Source organism: Lepisosteus platostomus, chromosome 12, assembly GCF_059453375.1.
Source record: "Lepisosteus platostomus isolate fLepPlt1 chromosome 12, fLepPlt1.hap1, whole genome shotgun sequence".
Classification (NCBI taxonomy): Eukaryota; Metazoa; Chordata; class Actinopteri; order Semionotiformes; family Lepisosteidae; genus Lepisosteus; species Lepisosteus platostomus.
In genome coordinates this window covers 1,570,447-1,591,696 of record NC_142622.1, presented here as the reverse complement: position 1 = coordinate 1,591,696, position 21,250 = coordinate 1,570,447, and the positions used below count along the sequence as shown (strand labels likewise).

General features: G+C 44.7%; 1 protein-coding gene and 1 long non-coding RNA gene across 7 annotated transcripts; both read left to right on the top strand.

Moving 5' to 3' along the window:
* The first annotated feature begins 329 nt into the window (after positions 1-329).
* LOC148650827 (uncharacterized) lies at positions 330-8,276 on the top strand. 6 transcript variants are annotated; one of them, XR_015925573.1, is made up of 6 exons: positions 330-676; positions 1,300-2,163; positions 2,716-2,846; positions 4,295-4,632; positions 4,922-5,738; positions 6,858-8,276. It is a non-coding gene; the product is annotated as an uncharacterized LOC148650827 (long non-coding RNA). The 6 variants fall into 6 exon arrangements; XR_015925570.1 differs by lacking the exon at positions 4,295-4,632 and having other exon boundaries at positions 343-676; positions 1,300-1,435; positions 1,759-2,163; XR_015925569.1 differs by lacking the exon at positions 4,295-4,632 and having other exon boundaries at positions 345-676; positions 4,922-5,137; positions 5,649-5,738.
* A 9,831-nt stretch (positions 8,277-18,107) lies between these two features.
* Positions 18,108-21,250, top strand: LOC148650826 (interleukin-6-like). Its single transcript, XM_088600391.1, has 6 exons — positions 18,108-18,213; positions 18,314-18,504; positions 18,758-18,880; positions 19,406-19,543; positions 20,475-20,884; positions 21,039-21,250. Exons 1-5 carry the CDS (start codon positions 18,198-18,200, stop codon positions 20,661-20,663), a joined length of 657 nt encoding a protein of 218 aa, XP_088456517.1. The 5' UTR covers positions 18,108-18,197; the 3' UTR covers positions 20,664-20,884; positions 21,039-21,250.

Sequence of the window (21,250 nt, the reverse complement as noted above, 5' to 3'; positions counted from 1 at the left end):
CCAAGCAAAGTGAAGCTACTGTATTTGACTGAAGTGATTCTAGGCGTGTGTCACTAAGCATCTCAGCAGGGCTCGTGCTGCAGTTCCTGTGGACAAGCCTTCCAGGCGTCAGACTGGGGCTCTGAGGCTCTGGGCTCTGGGCTCTGGGCTCTGGGATTCTGGGGCTCTGGCTCTGGGCTCTGGGGCTCTGGGATTCTGGGCTCTGGGCTCTGGGGCTCTGGGGGTCTGGGCTCTGGGATTCTGGGGCTCTGGGCTCTGGGCTCTGGGCTCTGGGCTCTGGGCTCTGGGCTCTGGGCTCTGGGGCTCTGGGGCTCTGGGATTCTGGGCTCTGGGACTGGCAGGGCGGCAGCAGGTGTTCGAGCAGGTATCTGCTTGCGTTCTGGCCAGACCAGTTTGTGCAGACGAGTGACAGAGCGAAGGAGCTGGGGGTGTCATGGGCCCGCAGTGAGCCGCAGAGTGCACGCCTCTTCCTGTAACTCTCATATTCCCCGCATGACAATACCTGTTGGCCTCGGCTGCTTTGTTACCTGAGCACCGCTGCCCCCGTTCCCTCACCCAGAGCTTGGCGTATTGAGCGAGCACGCTCTTCAATACCGTCGTCATATCCTTAGTGTTCCTGCTCTCTTCCGAACGGGACAGTGATCAAGTCTGCTCCACGGCTCCTCTCCGTGTAAAGGTAGGAACTCATCTCTCCAACACATTACAATCGAGTTCTCCAATACCGGGAACGAAATCAAAAGAATTAACTAATGTTTCCCAGAATCTTTTAATAAAACACAAAACCTTGATGCATTTTTAACAAATATTTTACAGTACTATGGTCTACAGCCTTTCGATTCAATATCCAGTTATCCATCATTAAGCTGCTTATTCCACTGGAATGTTGCTGCAACCTGGATCTTATCCCAGATCCACAGCCTGCTGGGTGGTGTTGTACCCTGAGTGCTTCACAAGTCCGCCAGGGCACACCTACAGACAGATTACATATATATCACTTTAAAAAGGTATCATCTTTTTACCAGTTTTTGCCAATATGTCTTTGGAAATAGGGAGGACAAACACACAGACATGAGGGAAGATGCAGACCCCACACAGAAAGCAGCCCAGACTGGAATTGAACCCAATACCCAAGAGCTGTAAGGCAGCACCTACAGTACAACACCACCACCCTTCCCATAACTCCAGCCCATCCTGAAATATTGTGATTTCAGGTCACCTGTTTCATTGCTGTTTTGAACAAATGAGCAGATTCCAGGATGGAGGTCAGTCTCACGCTCTACAGCCCCTCTGTCTCTCCAGGATCCATCCCTCCAAACACAGAGCCCGTCCATGACTGAGCCTCGGTGTGGGCAAAGTCACGAGATGCCTGAAGGCCCTGGAGGAGCAGGGAGCCGTGGGAGAGACACGACAGGGCTCAGCTCTGAGTACAGCGCAGGTGAACTCAATTTCTATCGGCAGCACAGACACAGTCCTCCCACTGTGAGAGGCATTGCACATGAATCACATTTACAAGTCCTACGGCATTCTGCAGTGCCAACAGTGGTTACATAATGACTGCTCATACCCAGTACCAATTTAACATACAAATTCTTTCAGCTTCAGTCAGCTTCAGTTTTAAAAGTCTCAGGAGAACTCCTGCACAAGAGTGTTTAAATTGACACATAGAGAAGAAATAAACTCTAAAATAAATCGCTGTAAGGGAATAAAATAATCCTTTTTGCATTCCACACTGTTCTTTACACACACACACTGACTCAGCGCGGGGGTGCAGCAGGGCGCCCCCTGCTGGTGAAGCGATGCAGTGCGAGGAAGACGCACCCTGCTGGCTCTCGCACTGTCACCACTCTAGGCTCCTGGATGTCGGCTGCTCTCTGGGGACCCCACAGACAAGCAGCACTCTCAAGGTCACAGCGCTACGTGACACCCTCGCCCTCCGCGGTCGGCCACAGCTCAGCCAGCCCAGCCTGTAGACAGAGCCCGGCCGCTCCGCCCCAGCGCTGAGACAGCTGAGCGCCGCTCCATCGCAGCTCGGCTCCAAGCACACTGAGCATCTGCTCCGCACAGGAGCGCAAGATGGGCTTGTGGCCATGTTTTTGCATCTGTTTGCCTCTCGCTACAGAGATGCGGAGAAAGAAAACAGCAGCATCTAGGAGGAGCTCTCCGGTATGCATTAAAATAAATATTAATAAACTTAATTTTACATAGTGCCTTTAGAGTGGCTTCTCAAAGAGCTTTACAGAGAGAACAAAAGAACAAAAATACACAATGAATGGAAAAAGCAGAGGTACACAGTTACAATGAGGGTTTGAATACAGTAGGAAGACAGAGGAGCAGACACAGGACCAGTTAAGTAAACCCCTTCTAAAGAATAAGGTTTTGAGTCTAGAGTTAGAGGAAACTGTATATCACATGGTGAGCTTCACTGGGATTAAACAGAGGCTTGTCCTAAACTGGGGACTCTGCCAATGGTTAAAGATGTGGATTTATTAATGACCCAGTTGGGGTACTGTAGCTCATATGCAGCCTCTGTAGAGTTAGAATGATGATACAATGAAATGAATGTGCAATAAGATATTTTTTCCAACTATGGCACGTTATTACAGGATTTTAATCATTTGAGTAAGATCGACCTGTATACTAAGGACATTTCCGTTAGTTAGAAAATCATACCCTGTTCTAATACATGTGCAATATTGTCTGCCTCTATATTTCCAGGAAACAAAGTTCCCCAGTACCTGGAACAAAGGTGTTCAAAACTTGTGCTTGGGTTAAACTGGATGAAACAACCTACCAGTTATTCCCAAAATTCCCCAACTTTGATTCAGGTTAAAGATGACTAAAAACAGGTAACCAAGCTTGTCTTCTGTCACAGAGTCACAACAGAATTCTCACTTCCACAATTTTTTTAAACAGTGAACACATTTTTAGGGAGCCATCTTGAATAATAACCTTGTATCCAGTACTGTAATAACAGCTTTTGAAGACATCCACCAATTTTGTAACTGCTTTACCCAGTACAGGCTCGTGGTGGAGCAGGAGTCTATCCCAGCAAGTACCCAGAGCAAGGCAGGGTACACACTGGACAGGACAGCAGTCCATCACAGGACACACACAGACACACACACTCACACACCCTGGACAGGACAGCGGTCCATCACAGGGCACACACAGACACACACAGACACACACACTCGCACACCCTGGACAGGACAGCAGTCCATCCTGGGCAGACAGAAACACAAACTCACACACCCTGGACAGGACACCAGTCCATCACAGGGCACACACAGACACACACAGACACACACAGACACACACACTCGCACACCCTGGACAGGACAGCAGTCCATCACAGGGCACACACAGACACACACAGACACACACACTCACACACCCTGGACAGGACAGCAGTCCATCCTGGGCAGACAGACACACAAACTCACACACCCTGGACAGGACACCGGTCCATCACAGGGCACACACAGACACACACACTCGCACACCCTGGACAGGACAGCAGTCCATCACAGGGCACACACAGACACACACAGACACACACACTCGCACACCCTGGACAGGACAGCAGTCCATCACAGGGCACACACAGACACACACAGACACACACACTCACACACCCTGGACAGGACAGCAGTCCATCCTGGGCAGACAGACACACAAACTCACACCAGGGCCAATTTTCCCAGAAGCCAGTTAATCTACCAGTATATCTGACTGTGGCAGAACACAGGGATAACATACAAACTCCACACGGATAGCACTCCAGTTCTAGAGTTGAGTCCAGGGCCTGGTGCTGAGAGGAAGCACTGATAACCACTGTGCATTCATATCGCCTGCTTTAGAAGATATGAATTTTTATAACTTCATTAAAATAAATCTTTACTCCCAACTTCAAACATGGGCAGTTAAATTAAATTTGACCCTTAGGCATATACATCTTTATGCATTTGTGTGTCTGAAAGTGTACAAATGCATATGTAACAGTTCATTGCAGATGGAGCATATCATTTCCTCAGTGAAAATCTTCCCACTGGAAACTGGTGATAATACTGAGTCACTATATGAATATATATACCAGGCTGCAATAAATGTATTCTTTTCAGATAGCAGAAAATGACTTTAATTAAACCTATCGTTTGTCTCCACATGCCAAAGGCTTGTGGGAGATTAAGCCTTTCCCACTCCTGATTACCTGTATTAGCATTGTTCTGCACTTGTGGGGCAATTTGAATTATTATTCTAAAATTTTCATTTTCTCATTCATTTAAAAACCCAGAATCTTTGAACTGGTGAGGCACTCTGAATCTCCTTGTGTCACGGGTGAGCTGTCAAAAAGAATGGAAAAGAAAAGTGCAGACTTTATCGTGCAAGAAAATGCCAAGGAAAGCACAAGAGACTTCATGGGTGTTGCAATAGTTGTGCAGCCTTCACAGCAGATACACACAAGCCCTACTTGCAATGGAAATGCGTCGATTCTTATCAAGTCTTAAAGCAAAACAGAAATGCCTTTGACAAGTCTGGACAGCAAGGGCACAGTCATGCTGAAACAGTTCAGGCTTCTGCAAAAATTCCAATAGCAAGCAATACCCTACAGAATAAAAAAACAATGTTACGGTAATTATTATTTTCATCATCAAAATGAATCAATCACTATTTTTTACTGATGTGATTACTGTTAATGATTCTCAAATTGCCAGCACTAACTTACATCAGCACTGTGAGAACAGCCAGCTCAACTAGGTCAGCCTACAAATACTATAAGAGTTTTTAACAATCCCCTTACCGAGATACATCTGTGCCAATATTCACATTATAATCTTGGTTGATCTTTTCTACATCTGCGGTTCCCTGATGTTGTTGTTATGTCCTGTTTGTGAGTTGGTTCTGTGCTTTTGTGTTTCAGTATTACGGCAGAAGCCTGCCAGTGGTTGTCTCACTGATGGCACAGAAATCTTCACCCACAGATCCTGGGGCCTGTGGAAATGCAACAGATGAATATTGGAGCATTTATTGCATTTTTAATGCCTCTCGATGTGCTTCAGCCCATTAACTCTCAGCTAAAGGGGACTTGCATTTACCATCCGCTATACTTGAAGACTTCTGAACGCAAATAAACAAGGTCCCACGTTATCATGGAAAATGCTGGTTTCTTTTGTTCAAAGCCTTTTTTGCAGCTTAGCATGTTAGCCCAGATAGACAGAACACAGTTGATAGAGGATGTTGTAGCTGATTCATAGTGCGGCACGCCCTCTCTGTGGGCCTGAGAAAGCCTTTCATCAAGGCAGATAACACCCTGTGTGCACAGAGCCGGAGTCAAAGTGCTTCATACAACCTGCTATTAAATATTGAACACTGCCTGTGGCAATGAGTGAGGAGATAACAGCCCATTCCCACAAAATAACAATTACACACAGGAGAGGGTGCCATCTCGTTCACCCACTCAGACAACAGTGTTCCACATCTTCACCCAGCAGAGGAAATATTATGTGCCTCTGCGTCTCATTCTGCATAGCTTCTGGATTTATTCCTTAATGAACTCTTAATAGGCTCTGCAGCTATTGTTCGCAAGCTTTTCTAATGATAACTCAAAGGAAGCGTGGAAACATTCTTGTTCTTTTCCTGTCTCTCAGGACCGAGGCAGAGAAAATCAAGCCCTTACTCTCTATCGGCCAAGGAGGGACCATCAGTTTGGAAAGGCCAGCTGCAGAGACTACTGACAAGTAAATAGACACCCAGGCTTGGTACACCTGGTGGCAAATCCATGCTTATCCCTGACTAAAGCTTGTGTCACCAAAATAAGTTAATTCAATCCCAGTTAGACAGTGAAATGACTGATGTTTCAAAATAATATTTCACTTTCATTCAGGTGCTCACTCAGGAAGGGACAGACAGCATGTCTCAGACGGAGAAAAGATGAAGTTCTATATTAAATATTAATTACCACAGACAGCACAGAAGTGTAACAAGTACCAGAAGCGCCTAACATATCTCACAGGGCCTGATGGTATTCTAGAAATTGTACTTAAAGGAAATGAGTGGTGCTATTCACAAGCCTCTTTCAGTAGCTTCTTGGGACAGGGCTAATACCAATTCTTGGGACACAGTTAATGCTGATTCTTGAGACAGGGTTAATACCCATTCTCGAGACAGGGTTAATACCGATACCACTTCTTGAGACCAACTTCATACCAACTTCAGGTCTGGGCAAACACATGACAGACATTTAAGGTGACATTTAAGGGAGACAAGTGCAGACTGTAACATGCAGGAAGGAGAAACTTAAACTACAAGAGGTAACGTTACGTGTTATAACACTGAGACTTGACATTATAACTCCTTAAAGAGAAAAACTTAAAAAATATTTCTGTTCTGGAATCAATTCAGAGAAAAGCAACCAGACATGTTCCTGGGTTAAAATAAATGTCCTAAACTGACTTAAAGAACTGAAGTTTGTCTGTTACAGTTTTGAACAAAGACACTTGATTCAAGCCATCGAATGTCAAAGACAGATCAAGTCACCCCAACAGACATCTTCAGAATAAGAACAGGCACTGAAACACTATGTAGATGTGCATTGAAACCTGTGAACAGCAGGCACTCCTGAACATCAAGGGTTGTGTGAATCTAGAAGACATTCCCAGCCATGTTGTTGAAGCCAAAAATATGACTTCAAAGAACTGCAGGACAAAGTCCTCAGACGTGTAACCCTGAAAAATCAATTGAGCTGCATGAGCCTTTATAACCTTTCTTGTTCCTTATGGAGTCTGTTATACAACTGTTATCATGAACCAGATGTTATTTTCCTGTCTAATTTAACATATTATACCTCATTTCATTAGGAAAACACTGTGTGTTTCGATGCTTGAGAAACGGCGCCACACACTTAGTGGGCGAAACCAGCGCGCTGTCTGAGAGACCCTGGCGTGAGAGGACAGGCTTCAGAAGAGCACATTGCACACTAACCATCACTACTGACAGGAGAGAAGAGCTGTGTTCACTTCTGTTCAGTGTCATATGCACAAGTGCAATGAAACGCTTGTTTGCATGTGTGCTCCGATACAAAGACATGAAAGGAATCACCAAAAACATAAACACAGAACAGCAGCAGACACAGCAACAAGTTAAAGGGGGACAGGCACTGCTTCTCTGGACACGCACGTCACCAGCAGCATCAGACAAGGAGGAGCTTTACAACACAGCACAGATGAAAGCATGAAGGACAGGAGCAGCTGGATATGTGGAGCAGTGGTCGGGGTTCTGGACTTGTAGCTGGGAGGTCGTGGGTTTGAATTCTAGATGAGACACCTCTATTGTAGCTGACCAGGGCACCTTGCCTGGACTGTTCTAGTTCCAGCTGAGGGATGAGGACGATCAGCATGACGGCCTGCTGCACGTTCCTGCGTTTTCCATAAAGCCACAGAGGACAAAAGTCCACGTGACGTCCAGGACTGATATTTACGCCTCAACACTTGAATTCACAAATATAAATGAGGAAACACGTTGTAAGGCAAAGAGGGAGACTTCCCGTTAGCTCAAAGGACGTGCAGGTGAGACAGTGGTGTGTCCTGTGGGAGATCTCCAGCTCTTCCTTCAGCCTGCACTCACAACAACCCTGGCTTAGCAGGATGCCTGTGTCAGCTCTGGGGCAGAGTGGTTTTCTTTCAATGTCCAGTCTTGACGTCCCTGCTGGATACAAGTGGTATGTTTAAAATATAGGAATCAGTGCTTGAATAAGTTTTTGTTGTGTGTTTTCTGAAGTTTGCTTTCAATTTGGTACATAAAAGAAACACCTACAGATGAACCTGACTGCGTTTCCAATCATATCGGTAGATGGATCGACTGGTAGACGGGGTGATGGATTGCGATTTTGAGAGGTTTTCAGTCCAACCAGCAGATGTCCCGCTTTCACACACGTGCTACAGTGTATTATATTTGACTCTTGGCTTCCCCCTAGTGGTAGACTCTAGTATGGCTTTCTGCTATTTGGAAGTCAGTCTTGCTTTTGAACTTGAACTTGAACTCGAACTTTATTGCCATACTGTATGTAACCAGTACATGTACTGGTACAATGGAATTCTTACTTACAGAAAGTCTTTCGATTGTTAAAACAAGTGTAAAACACAAAGTGCAGACAGTGCATCAAGACAATATACAAACAGTAGACAATGTACAAGTAAACAAATAAACAGTTGGAATGTAAAAAATGTACACGTGTAAACAATGACTGGAGATGTGTAATAAATATGAAATCATAATGAGGTAGATGGTGTTTGTGTGGTCCGAGAGGCATGGCTAAATGTGTTCACCAATTGCACTGCTTGTGAATAGCAGCTATTGAAGAATCTAGTGGTAAGTGTCCGTATGCTCCTGTATCTCTTGCCTGAGGGCAGTGGGGTGAAGAGCTCATGCCCGGGGTGGTGACTGTCCTCTGTGATGGCCAGAATTCGACCATGGCAGTGGTCGATGGTGCAGCGGTAGAAGTTCACCAACACATGTATTGGCATCCCCCATCGCTTGAGGCACCTCAGGAAATAAAGGCGCTGCTGAGCCTTCTTCATGATAGAGTCAGTGTTCACAGTCCAGGTTAGATCTTTAGAGATGTGAATTCCCAAAAACCTAAAGCTGGTGACTGTTTCCACGTCTGTTCCATCAATACTCAGTGGGCTGTGAGTGTGTGGCCTGTGTCTCCGAAAGTCCACTATTAGCTCTTTCGTTTTATTTACATTCAAGTCGAGGTTATTGCTATGACACCACCTTAGCAGCTGTTTAATGCGCTCTTTGAGCGTTTCAGTGATGGCAAAGATTAACAAAGGGTTTTGTACAAAATCATAGTTATATAAGGGTCTTCTGCATCAAGACACAGTTGGTAACTCCAATTTGGGAAGTTATACAACAAACCTACTGTAATTGAAAGACCTTTGCTAAATCAGAGTTCTTTAAACAAGCAACATCAACAATGCATACAAGAAGAGGTTATGCTTTAGCCCTCACAAAATTGTCAACAGTGTTTAATTTGCAGGATGTAGGCATTTAAGGTAATGCATACACTTGAATGAATGTGCAGGAAATTAATACTGATTATAGAGATGTAATAGTGGAGTACCACAGGGTTCTGTATTAGGCCCACTTCCCTTCATATTTTTATCAGTTATTTATATTCAGGTATGGTTAGTAGACTAGTCTAGTTTTCAAATGTTACCAAAATGGGCAGATTAGAAAATGCTGCAGAAACTGTAAGGAAAAATAAGAAAGATTTAGATCACTGGGCAGAATGTCACATGTAGTAAAGCCCAACAGAAGCTCTAAATGTAATGTTTGGAAACGCTGAGCCTGAAGCAGCTGCCTATGGAAACGACATGGGCGTTGTTGCTGCCACAGCATTTATATACTGTAGTTTAGACAATGTGGGGAAGCAATGAAAAAGCAAAAATCCATCCATCCATTTTCTAATTCACTTTGCCAATAGTGGATCGCAGGGGGAACTGGAGCTGAACTCAGGAAGCAGAGTGCGCAAAACAGGATCACCCTGGACAGGACAGCAGTCCATCACAGGACACACACAGACACACACACTCACACACTCACACACCCTGTGATGTTTTGGATACGGCTGTGAATAACATTAGTCAGTAATGCGGAGCGAGTGGAAAAGATTGATGGTGCTCATGGCAAGCTGCACACCTGAAGACGTCTCCACAGCCGAAGAGCTTCGTTTCTTCATTCCACTCTTCAGAGGGGAATTAACCTTTGCTTGTTCCTTCGCAGCCAAGACACGCTGACGCAGCTCTGCGCTCAAACTACGCATTTGCACTAATTGTATCAAAGAGACAACGAAAAAGAGTCGGTTAGGAAAATGCACACGCTCTCTAAGTTGCGTCAGATAAGGAAGGGTGTTGGTCTCAATTACCGCGTATAATTAGCGTTTCTTTCCTCACTGATTCGACGAGGAGTTCTGGCAGACGCCGGGCTCATCTTTGTCTGGTGCTGGGCTGACACACGGGTGCAGAGGTGTAACTGTGGTCATATCTGTTGATGGTGCCTGTCCCTCTGGGACTGACCGGACCCTCTTCCACGCTCTCCGGCCTGGTGCTGGCCTGCCTGTGTCAGTGTGGGTGGTCAGTGAATCATTCCTGTCTGGTACAGTGCGTCTGTATGGCACACTTTCCTGATGAGAGTGCAGTTCACACCTTGCCTACGGGCTTCGCAAGGGCTCGCCGAGGATAGGCATGAGTGGGGGGGGCACCCCCTCGATCAATGGAACACCTCAAAATCATTTTCTATGAATCACTGGGCTCTTCCGTGTACAGTTTTCAAACTCTAGCCGAAGTGGTTTGAAAGACTGGCCACAATTCCGTAGCTCAGCAATTTATGTCTTTCATCTATCGCAAACCCTCTTCAGTGGGTTCCGGCGATGTGAAACCAGTGGGAGTTGAATCCTTGGCTGCTAAATTATTAATGATGATAAGGTGAGAATTTACAAGAAGTGCTTACTCATTAAGAAAACAATTTGATGACTCTGACAACACTGTTGTCTTCTTATTAATTTATCCCTACCGCCCCTACAAATAAAAAATTCCTTTATTTTAATTTAGAACGTGAATGTAATGTTTTTATAAAGTGGGTAAAACAGAAGGGGAAACCACAGTGGTCAGATTTGCCTGAAGGACTCCAGGCGGTGAGTCCCCTCAGGAAACCCGAGGTCAGCATCGAACCCAAGCAAATCTGAGCACATTCGCTGCACCTGTGAGTCCTCCTGCAGAGCTGCCTTCAGCTCTGTACCTGAAAGAGTCTCAGGGTGAATTCCTGGCCTCTGAGGAATGTCAGGCACAGGGTTCGAGTCCCGGGGGGGAGTGAGAGCACGGAGCAGCTGAGGGGTATTTAAACCAGGGGTGTGGGGCAGCTGACATCTGGCCAGCTGTGGCAGGATCAGGACTTCACACAAAAACACACTAAGAACAAACTTAAACTAACAGCAGATCTTTTCTGAAATACTGACCCTGCAGTGCCACAGGGATAAGGAGCCAAGGGCAGGAGCACAAGAGCACAGCACTAACATGGAGCTGCTGCACAGTATGATATACCAGCACTGGAATCAGGGGGGAAAATTCAAACTTACACATTTTTCAGAAAGATGGGCAGGATAAAAGTAGGGGGGTGAGGGCTAAATATGAAAACTAATCAGCAGGATAGAAAAATGATGCAGGCACGTACCAGAAGATTAGGCTCTTTGTAAGGGCTTAACAATAGGTGTATGTTCTAAACCACCCAATGCAGATACGGGCACCTATCACATAGCTTACAGCATGATAAGATCGAGAAGCTCTGCCACAAGGATGACAATCTGAGGATATAGGGATCATAGTATATCTACAGTAGTGTTATATTACTGGGAAATATTTTCTCCACATTTTCTCCATTTCCGTGTTCTGATGGGAAACAGAAGCTGAAATTAGGATGATTGAAATTATTACTGATTTGCTTATTGACCTAGTCTTTCTAAACCACCTGGATATAATTAAGAGAATAGATGTGGTAAAACCACTGGGAAATTACGACAGCTCTATGACATCTTTTGATGTGTACTTGAAATCTCTGAAATCTGTGTCCAGAATCAGAGTCTATCATTTTAGAAAAACTATAAAAGACTGTGAAAGTATGAGGCAGAGCTTACAATCAGTGAACTGGGAACAGAATTCAACTGAAGAAGGGTGATTAAACTTCAAAATGATCATGTTTACAAGTTAATCCCTAAAACAATAAGTCAGAGGCTACACAAATGTGGCCTGTATGTTTTAATGAAGAAGAAACAAGAAGAAAATCAGAAAGAAAAGAGCACTCACTCCACAGACAGGATTCAGAGCTATGAAAAGACCATACCAAGCTACACCTGCAAGACTTAAAAACCGAGAAGTCAAAGACAGAAAAGTGTTCTGCAAGATATACTGCGAAGCTACAACAGTACAGGAATCATGAAAGCAGAAGTAGTTTGTGAGATAACAGAACATTAATAATAGAACAAGAAACAGCAAACATGCTTAATGAAGATTAGGCAACCAGTATTACATAATGTATATCGGCTAATTTTAGCATCACTGAAACTAATGTTGTATGGGGGCTAAAATGGTTAAAAAATGAATGATTTTCGGTGTTATGATGGTATTTCCCCAGTCTTCCTGAAGGAAATGAGACATGAAAAACACAGAAACCTAATTAGCTCCAGACATGAGAAAACAGTTTCCTTGCTCCTGCTAGACCAGGGGTGGGGAATGTCAAGGGCCATTTGGATATTTATGACATCATTCACGGGCCATACAAAATTATCCATTTAAAAATTAGCCTGCTATATTTGGTCAAACATTTAATTAACTCACCCCTAATGTGATGGCTGGAACTGCCTCTCTTTGGTGACAGGTTTTCCCTTCACCTCCATGAACTGCTTGACTTCATCCCGCAGTTCGTAAAACACAGTGTGTTAACACTTTCGCAACGTGTACACTACCAGCCTGCCTGGCACTGACTGTCCTCTGAGTCACCGCGATACAGGCAGACGGGCCGCAGGCAGCCGGCGAGAAGCATGCGTCTGTCCCGTCATGGACTCGTATGTGTCCTGTCTGTCCCGTAATGGACGTTCCTTGCTTGTCCCTCAAAATTAACGTTGTTATTATTATGATTAACTTAATATAAATTTATGTTGCTATGAAAAAAGCTCCTAGATTTATTGAATTTCAAGTCCCGCCTGCGTAGGCCTGGGCGATATGGCCAAAAACATTATCACGATGAAAACATTCATATCAGTCGATATCGATAATAATCACGTTAAATGTCAAATCATTATTTCTTTCAAGTTTAAAGGCAGATTTTTTTCTCCTGAGTGAAAGTTGAAGAAACCAGACAGTTAATTGGTGAACTGAACTCTTTATTTTAAGAACACAACACTTGCCAAACAGCAGAAACATTAAACAAATCTGTTAGCTGCCCGGTCTGCAACACGCACGCGCGCTCGAGCAGTCATGTTACCGTGTTAAAATTATATTGAGGAAAATTATATCGCGATAATTATCGTTATCGAATGATCGCCAGGCTCTACGCCTGCGGTTGCCTTGGCACAGCCAGACCAAATGATTTCGCGGGCCGTATACGGCCATTCCCCACCCCTGTGCTAGACAATCCAAAATCTCACAGCAGCACTAAAACCTTGCAGTCTGATCTCTCCACATTTCAGAAGACAAGTGAGGCTGGGTTTTTTAGACAGTACTGGGATGAGACTCTAAAGAAAACCAGGTTTCTGCTGTGAAACAGGGTCTAACAGAATGGTGACATGTTGTCAAAATATAGACATTGCAAAGTTAGCAAAAGGTATGAGCAGAAACACAACCCTGGCAGTGCTGAAGCACAGACCCGATCTGCCTCCGGACAGACTGCTGTGGGCTGCTCCCCCACTCTCACCACTCTCCCTGTGCAGCTGCAGCATGTTATTGGCACTGCTGAGCACGTACCACTGATGCTCCTTCGGATTAGGTAAGGGGAAAAGCTGGCCATGCTGAGACCTAGAAATGGGGATTCTTACATTGTCCTACCTGCAAAGCTCCACTTACAATAATTAAATCCATTCAGCCTGTGTGCTGTGTTTCGTTTGTGCATCAGTGTGTCAAATGCGTTTCGTGCTTTGAAGTTCTGAGACAGTTTTCAAAGAAAGCACTATTAATACTTATACATCTGAAACAAGTGATGAACAGATAAAGAAGTGCAATGTCTGCATATCTATATTAAAACATTGTATTTCTCCGCCTCTTATCGTTATTACTGCGAATGAGTTATCTGAACTATGGATAAACTGCTAAGATCTCATCACAAGGGAATAAGATAAAATTCGCAATAACTCAATTAAAAACAACTTGGAACGACCAATACTTGACTTTGCCCCTTTTGGCAACATTCGCTCTTTCAATCCTCTTTGCAGCATCATGCTACTGTATGAGCTCACAGCACTTACTCATTTTCACACATTTTCACACAGGGTAACTGAGTAGACGGTCCATTATGCCTGAAGCGTACATATAACAGTTTCATTTTTACTGCAAAATAGTTCAGGGGAATTTTTACATTTTGTGTTGTAAACTCAATTTTTTAATCACTTTTTAATTTACCTTGAACAACCAGCACGTGCTGAGCAGTGTCGTGGCGCTGAGGAAGTCTCGGCCAGGCATGCAGGGGCTTGGAGAGACAGGGCAGAGTGATGCAGGGAGAAAGCAGACGAAGAGCCGAGCTGTCCGAATGGACTCTTGGTTCTGACTAGATCGTGAATTCGGAGGACACCCCTAATTAAAAAGACCTCCCAGGTAAGAAAGGGTTGGGCAATTTTAGTATCCAAATTTAGTAAAATAGTTCGGTAACTATTTTAACAGAGGTGGCAGAAGTAATATACTGTAGGTATATAAGATAAACCTCCAGGGTCTGATGGTATTCTACCAAGATTACTTAGAGAAACAGGACTCTTCCAACAGTCCCTCAGGACAAGGGCAATATCACAGTACCATCCAAACAGCCCCGATGAAGCTGAAACGATAACAGACATGCAAGGTTACGGAAGTTATAATCAGAACTAATACAGAGGATCTTCTTAGTGGAAATACGATTCCGTGGATTCGAAAAGGATCGGATCGAAAGGTCAGGAATAACTTGTAAGAGTTAATTGAGCAATCAATACACGGGGCACATTACATGGAATATTTACATTTTCAGAAAGCTTTTGATTAAATCGAAGATCAATTTACTATATTTTTTTTTATTTTAATTAAATGACCTCATAAAAGATTAATTCTTAAATTGCAAGTAGTAAGATCGTGTTTTAAATTAAATTCATGTATTTGGATTAGGAGCTGGTCAAAGGATCAAAAACTGACAGTAGAGATAACAGGTGTATGTTCTAAGTTCTAATAGGGGTGAGGAGTACTGCAGAGGTCTGCACTAGGACCACTGCTGTCCTTAATGTACATTGTAACGAACGGCCGACATACAGGTGGTACGAGCCGGCTGCAGCGCGGTGGCAACACCCCCCTCTACTCCCCTGCACATAACAGGGTGGTTGGCTGCCCGGGCTGACGAAGGCCTTCTTTAGCTCAGCTGGCAAGACCTCTGTTGAGCGACGCCGGAGGCCTGGGTTCGATCCTGATGTGGGGGATGAAACCCCAAGAACCTGAACTCTCTACAATATCAACGATCAAGGTTCTGGTCTAGTTATACAGTATATATATATAATAAAAGACGCAAGGAAAAGCCAGGACAATTTAGACAAAATCCCGACACAGGACAAGCGTTACCAGTTCCGGTTCTCATGTTTTGCTTTTTTAATGCCTCTTAGTATAGAATTCAGAAAGTCACACACTGGAAATGCGACAGGACAGTGTCCCTGACATTCCTGCCTTGAATCTCGCCCACCAGCTCTGGCTGGGACAGCGGCGCCAGCAGGCGGGCAGCACCCCGGAGCCTCGCGGGAATCAGCAGCACATGGGGTCGGGCAGAAGGGGAGGTGGGGCCGGGGGCCACGGGCTGCTACAGATGTTCTGGGGGCCACGGCACAGAGCCAGCCTGCACCTGCCCGGGGCCTCACAGGGGCACCGCAGAGCTGCTTGTGGGCAGACTGGAGACCGGACACCTTTCACTACCTTGATGTCTAGGTATCACCTGTGACTGACATACTGCTGTAACACAGACGTGATCACAGTACAATTGAATCCAATATAATACATCCAACAATATCACAGGAGTTTTGTCTCTGGATGAACTATTCTTTATTAATTCTGCTCTATTACGTCACATGTATTTGATGTCGGTGTTGTATTCAAATGTTCCTCTCAGACTACCTGCGTAAAACAACCTCTAGAATCTAGATGATTACTCAGCCCATTCCCAATGATGCACAGGGCGCCTATGGACACATGATCCTCCTGCTTTATCCCATTCTTTGCAATTATGTCAACTCATTTACCACCTGACCAATCCCTGTCTGCTTAAAGGCTTCTCCTTTAAAAGGATCCATAGCTGGTTCTCAGCTGGTTTGTTCTGGAAGTTTCCAGGTCAGGCCAGTCTCACGTAGCTCAGAAGGCCACCTTCACCCTTGTAATTGGATATTCCATTACACTGCATAATGGCTTTACGAGAGTCACTGATGTACGAAGCCAACAATAATACGAACTGTTATCATTTATTTTCAAGTGGATGTTGAATATTTGTAAGAGGCTTAGATTTTCTTTTTGTCATTTTTCCATTCTTAATATTATTTTATTCTTGTAACACCATGATCAGAGTTCCAGGCAATGATCCACTCACAGTTTTTATTACAGTCTTTTTGGGAATATCCTCCAGAAAAGTATGTTTTGTTTCTCAATGTTCCATCATCTATAACTGCCCCTTGTTCTGTGGGATGCCAGTTTGAGAAGTTCAGCCGTTTTCCATTGACGTAGATGAAACCCTTATTTAGCAACGATCCTGCTCAGCGACTGTAAAAAAAACGCAGTACATTCATCGTTTTTCCCTCTTCAGTCATTTTGATAGCGAATATGATGAAAGCCTTGTGCTTCTGGAGAGCACCACAGAAAGTGCCGGCTCAGCGGATTTCAGAGGCGTCAGTTGAAGTCGGCCTGCGTTAAATCAAATCAAATCATCCTAACACCCTTCGGCCGGCGTTTCCAAAACCTGCTTTTGACACAGCTTCCTGCTTGCCAGTCTTTTTGGTATCTGTCCAGAGCAACTGGCTTCGGAAGCAGTTTAGCCTTCAGCAGTTGTGCCCGTTCCAATATGACCCTGGCAGTTGCACAGATACGAGTCCAGCTGAAGTGCAGCTGCACAGACACACCAAACAACAGCATCTGCCTCCATCGGCAAAGCCACTCTAAACCCCGTCCGCAGGCCAGATAAGGCCTTGAATCTGTTCGGACTGCAGGGTCTGCCAATATACTGTACTTCTTTCACACAAATCCAGTAAAAGCCATCCTGAAGTATCCAAAAGGACAGGACAACACTACATAACCGCTGCGCAAATTCAGAGTTAAAGGACAACCTGTAAAGTTGAAAATTCAGTGACAGCAGTATGTTTGGATACAAGAGTCTATATAACAACAGGATATAAAACCATCAAAGCGTGGGTCTTAATGAAATGGTGAGTCTGAGGGTCTGATTTAAAAACAGAGAATCTGCCTCTCGATGGGCCGAAGGAAGGATATTCCATAAAGACGGAGCCGTGACAGAGAAAGCAGCCTCCGATGTACAAACTGAAAAGCTATTGTGAAATTTTGGAAAAGGATAATATGTCACAGAAATATTTTAGCCAAGACTCAATTAACAGAAAGAAAATCCAAGACAGGGACTTTTATTTCTCAATGTACTGTAAAAGCTATATAAAAAATGATTGTGCTGTTTCACAATGCAGTGAGATTCTCGAATGTGAGGGACACTTCTCTCACCCAATCAAAGCTCATCCTTCAGTATGGGGCAGTGCGGCCGGAGAGTCTCTTAGATACCCTTAGACCCCCTACGGATGAATTCATATGCAAAAGAACGCTCTTGTTGTTAGAAGGAAGTGCAGGTAGGTTACAATTATTGGTGGAAACACTGTGTCAGCTGGGTCAGGTGCCTTGCTTACAGAATGAAGCAGAATACATTCAGCAAAATTCCAGAAGCAGAGGCATGAACATCATCGCTGTTCCTTTGGATTCATGGAATACTTTCCTTTTCTCACTTTTACACAAACTGTATCTTGTCCAAAGTCAATGTTACTTATTACCACTTGTTTCTGAAAACATCATCTACAGTAAGAAACAAACAACTTGAAAAACATAAGCTGAGTGAATTCTTTACCCAGAGAACCCCAGCTACAGACCTTGGGGGTGACACCACGAACCCCTCTTTAGGAAAAAAAAACGTAATATCCCCTCCTTCAGGCAACCAGATGTGAAATGTATTTATTTTAATATTTTCGGTTTAGCATTAATTTCCAATATTCTTTTGTAATGAGAAGAGCATTTTCAAACGATATACTTTTACTGTATTTCATCACGTGGGACGTTTGGAGAATGGCTTTAGTACAGTACGTCACACTCGGAATTTCCCCGATACATGGGTATATAAGACACAAGACGTTTATCCCAGGACTTGACAGTGAGAAGTACGCATTCACGAAGATGCTCTTTACGCAATGTGAGTGAAACGTCACGTTGTACGTTTTTGTCCCTTCAGGCAGTACGACCGGCCTGCGCTGACGCCCGCTGCTGTGCTCTCTCTCTCTCTCCCCTTGCAGCCCCGCTCCGGCTTCTCGCTGTGCTCTTGCCAGTCTCGCTGGTTCGGGCTGCTCCGTTTTCGGGTCCCGCCGAACTGACGGAAACTTCGGGGGAGGAGGTCCCGGAGGGTCTGCCCTGCGTCGGATTCACAGACTGGCAGAGCTGGACCGAGATGCTGCTGGCGCAGGTTACAGCTCTCCTCAAGCAACAGGTAGGAGCCCCAGGTGCGCCCTGGTCCTCACCCAAGCACCTGCGCGATCATGGTACTCTACGAAGAAATTGCTTTGCCAGACTCTTAGGCAGAAGCAACAGCAAAAAGCTTTACACTTGGGGGAGCGCTATTTTTCGCTCGCCAGTTTCTGAAAGATGCCCCGAATACTTTTTGTAAGTACCATTCTGTTTTACTAAACGCGCCGCATTTCGAGTCTGAACTAACACGTCTTTACCGTTTTTCTTTTTTTCAGTGTCTCGATAATTTTAAGGATTACAAGACTGAGAATGAAACTTTGTCGGCATGCAAGAAACATTTTGATGACCAAATCGTGCTTTCTCAGATCGATGGATGTTTACCATCTAAATTCAACAAAGTAAGAGTAATAATGTATTTAAAAATCCGCTCAATGCATATACACTAATTGCTTTCAACGGTTTTAAAGAAGCAACAACCTGTCGATGAATGAAACCATTAATGTATTCTGATAAGACACTAAATGTGTATATATACATTTATAGTAGGTGTCTGTAATAAACATAAATACATATGTATTTTAATGTAAATATGTAACCATCTCGTGTTTGAAAATGATAATAAAGTAAACAATATAAATTTCTAAAGGATGACTATTTTAATGGCTTGTTAAGAAGTCACATAAATTACCAATGACAAAATGACAAAATATTGCTGTGAACCAAAGTGATCTCTTATTGCATGTGGAGGAGCAGAAGAAAAAATGAAGACATGAGAGTTGTACTCTCCTGCAGAAGAAGACTGCGGACAAAATGTGTGTTCGAGTTTCAGATTCAAAGCCTTTGCACAAAACGCTGCAGATCGCTTGATGTGTCTGTATAGCTGTCAATACCTGCTAAGATAACGTCAGTGTTTTCTTCTGCAGGAGAAGTGCTTAGCCAGCCTTTCCACAGGCCTGCGGGAGTACGGAGTCTACCTGGAGCAGGTGAGGCACCTGTACCCCGAGCGCACCGAGGACCTGCAGTGGAACACACAGTGTCTGGCCAACGACATCCTGCGGAGGGTGAGTGGGTTCACAGAGCGCCGCGAAAAAATCAAGAATAAAGCTGGAAACCACACTGGTTAGAATTACACAAGTAAGAACATACAGCAGAAGATGCTGAAACGACATGACTGTCCATCTTCACACAATTTGAAAGCATTAGTGAAAAGGGTAGAGAAACACACTGTCACAGAAGGACTTAGTGTGTAGTGAGCACCCATGGGCTGAATCACCTGTTCATGGCGTGAGCTCTTTTACATCCTGGCCCTGGGTGTTTGGTGAACCTGCTGGTTTTCTAGGAGCTTTTGAATTTTTAAATGCACTCACACCTGAAGAAGTGGTTATATGAGACCAGTGAGGTCTCTGAATAAAATCCTATTGAAGCTTAAGGACCAGGGCCGGACACTGCTGGCCTGAAGTCTCTCAGGTATTGCACGGTGAGGTGACATCACCCATTCAGTGTCCTGCTGGCAGGTCCTGAAAAACCGCTCTCTGAAACAGAGCAGAACGGAAATAAATTCTCCACTTCCTGCTCATCTGTGTGATCCCGCTGTTCCCCCCTGGTCCTGGAGAGCTGCAGTGCCTCTGGGCCTCAAGACTTAATGACTTGACTCGCTCATCTGACTGGTCTTCATCAGCACTGCTCCCAAGTCTTGACTCTCCGAGGACTAGCGGACCACAGCCACGTGCGAGCAGCTGTTAATACATCGTCTCAGGCCGAGGGCAGAGGGCTCACCCCAGCATTGCCATCATGTCTACTGGCAATTGTGAGCCCCTGGAGGACTTCAGATTACCGTGTGTGTGAATAACATGGGCACCTAGAGGAGACAGCCGTTTCCACGCTGTAATCCTGCGACCAGAGGAGCGCAGTTGGAAAGGGAACCAGGTGGCCGTGGCGCAGGGGTGGCGATGCTCGCCCAGTTGGGTTAGTTTCTGAACGGTTGTTTTCCAGACGAGGAGCTCCAGGGGCGTGGAGGAGCTGGGCGGACTGCAGCTGCGGATCGGACTGCGGAGCGACGAGGGAGGCCGGGCATGGGAGACGCAGAAGGCCGCGCACATCGTCTTCAGGGAGCTCGCCCGGTTCCTGCAGCAGGCCTTCCGCGCCGTCCGCTTCCTGAACTGCAGGAGACAGCAGTGCTAGCACTCCGGCCACGAGAGACTGGGACTCTATGAGCATGATCATTTATGACACAAGGGGAAGCGTGGAGGAGGGGAAACCAGAGAGACACTGTTCACAGGGGATTACAGGAACCAGCATCTGACTCCATCACATCCCTCCAGAATCCTCGGATCTCTGAAACGTGCGAGGCCAGACAGGCGGGGCTGAGCTCCGTCTGCTTGATGCGGGATCTGCTACCTGATGTGAGCAGTAAATTTGTTCTACATTACGAACCAAAACCTTACATGGTTTAAATGTATGAAACTGTAGCTATAATAAATATTAATTCATTATTTTAAATTATTTATATTCTAAATATAAATAAAATAATTGTTTATTTTTTATTTTGATTTGTAGGCTTCCATAACTGCCTTTACCACCACATCATCCTCCTCCTTTTTAACAGCACTGTGAAAGTAGTGGCGGACTTGGAGATACTGCATCTACAGAAATCTTGATTCTCCAAATGGTGTTTCTCTTTTAAAAACTGAAAGCTTTGTAACTGATTTTTTCTGTTATCGTACAAAATGCTGTTATTCCTTTTGCTATAAAGTTTATGATCCAATCTA